Source organism: Rattus norvegicus, chromosome 3 (genome assembly GCF_036323735.1).
Source record: "Rattus norvegicus strain BN/NHsdMcwi chromosome 3, GRCr8, whole genome shotgun sequence".
Classification (NCBI taxonomy): Eukaryota; Metazoa; Chordata; class Mammalia; order Rodentia; family Muridae; genus Rattus; species Rattus norvegicus.
The window spans coordinates 95,887,120-95,895,112 of record NC_086021.1 but is presented as its reverse complement, the minus strand read 5'-3'; the positions used below and the strand labels follow the sequence as shown (position 1 = coordinate 95,895,112).

The window sequence follows — 7,993 nt, the reverse complement described above, 5'->3', positions numbered from 1 at the left end:
ATGGAACAGAGAAACAATGTGACTGAGTTTGTTCTCTTGGGCCTTACTCAGAGTCCTGAAGGCCAGAAAATATTATTTGTTGTGTTCTTGGTCATCTATGTTGTGACAATGGCAGGCAACCTACTCATTGTTGTGACTGTTGTGGTCAGTCCAAGTTTAGATGCCCCCATGTACTTCTTTCTTGGCTACTTATCATTTATGGATGCTGTTTATTCAACTACAGTTACACCAAATATGATTATAGACTTACTCTATGAGAAGAAAACTATTTCCTTCAAAGCTTGCATGAGCCAGCTTTTCATAGGACACTTGTTTGGCGGAGCTGAGATCTTACTCTTAGTTGTCATGGCCTACGACCGGTATGTAGCCATCTGTAAACCCTTACATTATCTGACTATCATGAACCAACGTGTGTGTGTGTTGCTATTGTTGTTGGCCTGGTTTGGGGGTTTCTTGCACGCTGTAGTCAAACTCCTATTTGTATATAACCTTCCTTTCTGTGGTCCTAATATCATTGATCACTTTATCTGTGACATGTACCCTTTATTAAAATTGGCCTGCACAGACACTTATGTTATTGGCCTCACAGTTGTTGCCAATGATGGGGCAATTTGTGTCATCATCTTTATACTGTTGGTGATTTCTTATGGGGTCATTCTTCATTCCCTGAAGAATCTCAGTCAGGAAGGGAGGCGCAAAACCTTATCCACCTGTGGCTCCCATATTACTGTGGTAGTCCTCTTCTTTGTTCCCTGTATTTTTATGTATGTGAGGCCTCCTTCTACTTTACCCATTGATAAGTCATTGACTGTATTTTACACCATTATCACCCCAATGTTAAATCCCCTTATATATACTCTGAGAAATGCAGAGATGAAAAATGCCATGAGGAAACTTTGGACAAGTAAAGGGAAATGAAGTGGAAGAGAAATAGAGGGAGTCAATTTTCTAGGGACTGTCACCCTAATAGAATATCTAATTCTATATACAATATAGAAGTCCATAGGAAAGCCAGAAAATTATTTTATTACACTAAGTTTCTCCTCAATGTTAGTAACTAAGAGCAATGAGAACAATTACTATGTGAATTCTTTCAATGAAAAACATGCATTTTTAAGATTGTCAGAATATGTAGAAAATAAACATGAAATTTGAGCAACAAAATAGTTTTACACAGACTAAAGATTTATGTGCCATAATTAGTACTGTAAATTTATTTTACTTTGTTGAAAATTCTTTTGTGTTTCTTAAATAAATTTAATTGATTTTGATAGCTGAGAAAGCTTCTTGCCAAGAATAAAGAAATAATATAGAGCTACTTGGATCATTATATTTGCCTCTTACTCTATTAATAGCACATTAATATTTAAAATCATTTTAATTTTATATTTAAAGGAGAGCTTTTGATATAATTTTGTTAAAATTCTTGACATATTTGTATTAAATAGAAGTAATATTGAAGTTTTAATGTTAATGATAAGGAGGCATAAACAAAATATCTAAATTTGAACAATGGAGAAATATACAAAAATACCAAATCTTATTTTCACAATTGGAAAATCATATGAATTCATTTGGTGGTTGGTATCTTTGGTAACAGATTTTATAGTTATAAAAACATCCTATTAAAGTTCTGAGCTTAGAATGTCTGTTACTTTGTTTTTTTTCATTATCTGTTTCCTTAAGAGCTCATGGCATATTAAAAGAGAACAGCTTCTGACTTTCATATGTAAAAATAACAGAATTCAGTCCATGAAGTATAGTAATACAATGCATAGTCTGTATTAGATATTTTAGAAAATACCTCGTCAAGAAAGCTGTTAGGAAAATATAGTCAAGAGAAAGAAAGTAGTGGAATTGTCCACATTCTTCCTGGAACCATCCTACAATCTCCAGCTCTAAATATCAGCCCCTAGGAATGTTGTTCCCACAGAAGCCTACCCTAATCCTCCTGTACAGAGTGATGCACTGCTAAATACTGTCACTGGCAACCTCACAGCTCACCAATAGGAAGTCCAATCCTCTTGTCCATGTTAGAGGGATAATTCAAAGTGATTGGAATGCAACAAGGAACAAAAGAAGTTACCAATGCCCTCAATAACCATGTGCTTTATGTTGTTATAAGCTAGATAGCAAACATCAGTTTTCCTCGCTGATTAGAACTTAGGATTAAGCCTTCAAGAGTAGGTTTCTTGTGGAGTGTGTCTTAAATCCAACCAGACAGTGGTTAGTTAATCAAACAATGTTTGTGACAAGATTGCAGCAGTGTATCATGCTGGCTATAAATCATAGTGGTTGCAGCTAAGTTGGTGACTGTTACCCTCTGAAATCATACAGAGTACCTTCCAGTACCATGATCACTAGTCAGCAGTGGTAAAGCCTCTAGTTAGGCACTAGCTTCCCCTTTCTGTGAGATATGTAAGTGTTGTCTTCAGTAATAGGACCTGTTCATGTTTTGATATTTGGTACTGAGAAATGTTCCTTTTAATTTCATAAGTGACAAACACATAATCTCTTTCTAGTATTCTGGAGTAGATCACATGTTGGTTATAGACAATTACCATGCATTTGGTGCATTTAGAGGAAATGCACTATGATAATACTCTTCATATATTTTTCTTAAAGAAGCAAGCAAATTTCAATTTTGACCTAGTGTAGGCATCATATGATCTACAAACACTCTCATTTATTCAGACTAAAATAAGTACTAGTAGTTCTCTGAATTCAATTATGGAGAGACTTAGGAAATTACATCCATTAAATAACTTCATCAAGTGATACATTCTTCTGAAATTGTCAGTTTTCAATTTGTCAGAAAGATGAAATAAGTCCAGCAACTTCAAATGTAATTTTTTATTTCTTACGACCACATTTGTTCTGGCATACATATTAGCTCATAATTACATAATGATAATTTATTTCATGATGACTTTATGACTTGATAATATTTACAGAATTAAATATGTTTCATAGTATTGAGTGCTTAACTTAGAAGAAATACATATAACCTTTGGGATTGATAGCTTTATTTCATTTATTCGGTAGGTTGAAAACAGACAAGTTGGAATGAAGCTTGTTTACATGGGTATTTATGACATCAAAGATCCAGTGTGTAACTAAGCATATGATATCTGTTCACTGGAGCTGATGGATCCCCAAGATTAATGAATTACAGTCGAAGACTTTTGAGCACTTGTACATGCACTAAAAACTGATTATTTTCCCTGTCTTTAGTTTGTTATACAAATCTAAATTCAATTCATAGTATACTGAAAAGAAGGAAAATTATTGACACTGTAAATATTCTTACAACTTCTTTGGACTCAGAGTTTATCAAAGTCTACAGTCTATCTAACATTGCACAACTTATACAGACTGTCTTCTAAAGAGCTAAATATCACTGCTGGAGTCTAAAGTTCTGAGCTCTGGGGCTTTTTACACAAAGTTTATTGGTTGGAATGAGACTCACAGAGGAATGCCATGGTGTGCTTGGTGTTTGGAAAAGAGGATGGGCATGCTCTCTCCTTCAGAATGTTCTAAATACTACTGTGCTTACTAAATATTTGATCATTTACAATTCACATATTATTAATCATTGCAGATCAGAAATTTTCACTTTATCTTATAGGTTCATTATATTACAAATAAGTCAGAATCTCTTGGCAGCCCTTTTTTCTCTAGGAAATTGACCAGGGAAGAAACTTGTTTGGAAGAGCTTGCTGCATTTGAATTTGTTCCAAATAGTCTAACAGATCTATTATGATTGCAGTTTGTAGTCTCTTAATGTTAAACTAGTGATGATGTAATCTGTACATATAAAGGAAGGAATCATTATTTAGAATGGCCTGAGGCCATTTTGAGAACTCCATTCGGTCCAAAAAAGAGGATGTCTTAGTTGAGCCCCAGTCTTCATACTAACATTCTTTTTTTCTCATATCTCTGACTGCTCCCAGAATTTTTTGTAAGGTTTGAATTTCCTTGTTGAAACCGTACAGATATTCAAATAGTTACTTAAATATTTGAAGGAAGAAGTATTTCCCCCAAAAAAATGATGCTTGAGAATAAAATAGAAATCTGTTTATACTTGTGGAAAACCTCAATCATCTTCTTATCTAAGATACTAATTTGAAGTTCTGGCTTGGTAAATAGAGGGACCAACACCTATGCACTTAAATGGTCAATCATGAGTCCACATAACGTAGTCAGTTTTCATTGTTTCACAAGAAATGATTGACAGAAAAAATGTGTAAAATTTTAAGAAAAATTGTGTGGCTAAATTTTGAGTTTGTATATTTGATATACCAAATAATATCCCACATTAGGTTGATTTGCCTAACATCTAATTTTGCACAGCAATGAATATATATAACTTGTTTCTCCAAGAAGAAACAAGAAAGAAACAAGAAGAAGTTTTTGTTTACTAGCAGTTAAGAGTTTTAATCTACTGTTATATAGTAAATGTTGATTTTAGTGATTTTACATTATAAACATCCAGTTGGCTGTTTTATACCTCTCTGGCAGAATAAGTTAATGGGTTGAAATATAGAAATAGTCATCAGTAGTGATTATTTCTAGACATATGAATGTTATTCATATATTTTATTATCACACCATAGATACAAAAGTGAAAGAAAGATTAATTTTGTATTCCTAGGACAAGTCCCAAAATACACATCTACAAAATAACTGAGAATAATGGAAGATAAATTCCTATGAAAACTTGAAATATAACAAATGGCTAAAACATCATTTATTCTTTCTGAGGGCAACTGAATTCAATAGCAAATTTACTAAACACAGAATTAACTTGCAAAATACCAAACATAGGCTGTTTTAGTTTTATATTTAACATGTATTCATTTTTTTTGTATTGACAACAACAAAGGAAATATGCTAAATAAATAACAGACAAACCAGTTTGGTACCTTATATTCTTCTTTATGAAAGATTATATTTTGCCTAATATATTTACATGTAATTTGTTTTAGATATGTGAATTCGTAAAAAAAAAAGTCTCAACAACCATGCTACAATGTAAAAGAAAGAATCTCTACCATGTCTTTGAAAGTTATATGACCTAAATGACCTAAGTAATCACGTTAGTATGTCGTTAGAGACAAACTCAGGCTCAGGATAATATGTAATTGATGTTAACTAAACGTATATTTAAAATTATTATTAAAATTACTAGTGTGGTAATTTTGTTAATGTCTATTTTATTTTGGGAAAAACATATTCTTTTTTCTTTTATATTTAAGATTATAATATAATTACATTTCTCTCTACAATCATCTTCCACATTCCCAATAACCCCCTTTACTCTTTGAGAAAAAATATTCTTAATAACCTGTGTTAATACTTTAAAGATATCAAGACTTTAATTTGGAAGCATGTCAAGACTATTTAAATTTTTACTTCAAAATAATTGAGAATTGACACAACAAAGTGTAGTTCAAATACTAGCATTCACTCTGCTATATTAGTAAGTACACAATTAAATAATAAGTATATAGTAATAATTACTAGTAGAACATCTATCTTATTAAACTAGAACCTAAGGTTAGAAAGAAATAAACATACACAAAATGGGCTGTGACTTAAGGAGAACTGGCATAATCCTTTCACAGCTTTATGACCTGAAACAGGTGTGTTTTGTCAGTCTGTTTCTTCAAGGAGATCTCCTAATGAGACAAAACAGTTATGTGAGTGAGGCACATCATGGTTGCCATCTAGTGAAATAGCACATTCGCTCTTGTCCTTTTTTTATTTTATCTTCCTAGAGTTATTTTTCTTATTTTATTTCCAGTCTTCCTTTGGTTAGGCTTGTCATTCGTGTGTGTGTGTGTGTGTGTGTGTGTGTGTGTGTGTGTGTGTGTAGTGTGCACATGTCTCTCTTCATATCTATATCCTGGTATCTTTGTGTGGAATCTACTTCTTTGCTTCTATTTAAGATGGTTAAATATTACACTTTCTTATGAATGTATTTATACCAAAACAAGCACGTCTAAAATAGATATATTCTAACATAGTAGCTTTTAATGTAGTAGTTGCCATAGCCATGAATTTATTTAGCTTAATTGAAAATTTCTAAAACCAAGAGTCATAAATATAAACATTTTTTGAAATCAGTGTCTTAAACCGGCAATGGACAAGATTTAAAAAGATGCCAAGGAATATGAAGTAAGTGGTCTATGTAAGAGTAAGTGGATTACATTTTTATAGTAATATTTGTTTTTTTTTACATCTGTTATATCCCAACTTCATGTTCCACTTTTCCAAATTCCCTCCACCTGCCCCATATCCATTCTTCCTTTATTTCCCTTCAAAAACCAAAACCAAAAACCAAGAAGAACATTCCTTTGGGGGCTATTAACCAAACACATCATAACAAATTACAATAAGACTAGGCACAAACACTCATATCAAGACTAGATGAAGTGACCCAGTAGGAGGAAAAGTGTTCCAAGCTCAGGCAAAATAATCAGAGATGCCTCCACTTCCACTCTTAGGAGTCCTACAAAAACATCAAAGCAACACAACCATAATTAAAGGCAGAGGACCTGGCTCAGACCCATAAGGTTTTGTGATTGTCGTGCCACTCTCAGTGGTTTTGTGTGTCAACTTGACATAAGCTGAAGTTATCACAGAGAAAGGAGCCTCAGTTGGGGAAATGCCTCCATGAGACCCAGCTGTAAGGCACTTTCTTTACTAGTGATCAAGGGAGGAGGGACCATTGTGGGTGGTGCCATCCCTAGGCTGGTGGTCTTGGGTTCTATAAGAGTGAAAGCTAAGCAAGCCAGGGGAAGCAAGCCAGTAAGAAATATTCCTCCATGGCCTCTGCATCAGCTCCTGCTTCCTGACCTGCTTGAATTCCAGTCCTGATTCCTTTGGTCATGAACAAAAATATGGAAGGGTAAGTTGAATAAACCCTTTCCTTCCCAACTTGCTTCTTGGTCATGATGCTTGTGCAGGAATAGAAACCCTAACTAAGACATTCAGTAAGCACCTCTCTAGCCTGCTTAGTTGATTCTGAATAACATGTCATGGTATGTTCAACCCCTTTTGCTCTAGAATTCTTCCTATTCCTTTACCGGAAGATTCCTCTTACTTTGCTTGGTGTTGGTGGTGGGTCTCTGAATCTGCTTTCATCATTTGCTGAATGGTGGCCTCTGATGACAATCAGCATAGATTATGAGAACAGCAGAATATCATTAGGAATCACCTTATTGATTTTTTTTACCAGTTATATTTGGATTTATCCTGGGCTCCTGGGGCTTAGCAACCTCTGGTTCCTGGCTATTCATACAGTGTCAGCGGGTTCCCTCTCATAGCATGGGCCTTCAGGTGGAACAGCTATAGGTTGGCCACCCGTACAAGTTCTGTGCCACCATTATTCCAGTTCATCTTGTAGGTCGAAGATTTTAGTTATTGTATCCAGTATCTTGTGATTCAATGAGTGAGTCCAAAGACTGAGCATCCGTTTAGACTTGAATGACTGACTACTAATAGATATTATGAGATATTTCAAGAAGGTATGAATTTTGGTGATATATAGATCTTATTCATATGTACATTTTATATACCTGTCAACAGATATAACTCTATCAGTTCAAAGAACTGACTCTATATCTTCTTATATATTTGTGGATAACTGCCATCACTAATAAGTGAGTTTGTTGGAAGTGAGAACTCGTTTTTACTTTATTGTGGCTTGGTTCTTTGTTAATTTATGAAGAGTTGGAGTCAGAGTCATTAATTATAATGCTTCAAATAAAATAATCTGAGGAATGCAAAATTTCTAAGGGAAAATCTACTGGCTAGTTAGATGAGGACCTGAATAGATGTTACTAAAGGTTTCCAGCATGTCCTCTACTATAAAAGATAAACCTGAAGATGTGCTTAAGAAGAAAAGAAATTCATGGTCTTTTAATTATATCATTACAGATCCTGTTTTCCTGAGTTATTCACTGAGAAGCAATCCAAATATACTTAA

General features: G+C 33.9%; 1 protein-coding gene across 1 annotated transcript; it reads left to right on the top strand.

Moving 5' to 3' along the window:
* Or4a2 (olfactory receptor family 4 subfamily A member 2) lies at positions 1-918 on the top strand. Its single transcript, NM_001000627.1, has one exon. The coding sequence runs from the start codon at positions 1-3 to the stop codon at positions 916-918; it is 918 nt and encodes a 305-aa protein (NP_001000627.1).

What these genes read in the sequence shown, in the direction of transcription:
- Or4a2 (NM_001000627.1), top strand. Translation starts at nt 1, where the DNA reads ATGGAACAGAGAAACAATGTGACTGAGTTTGTTCTCTTGGGCCTTACT.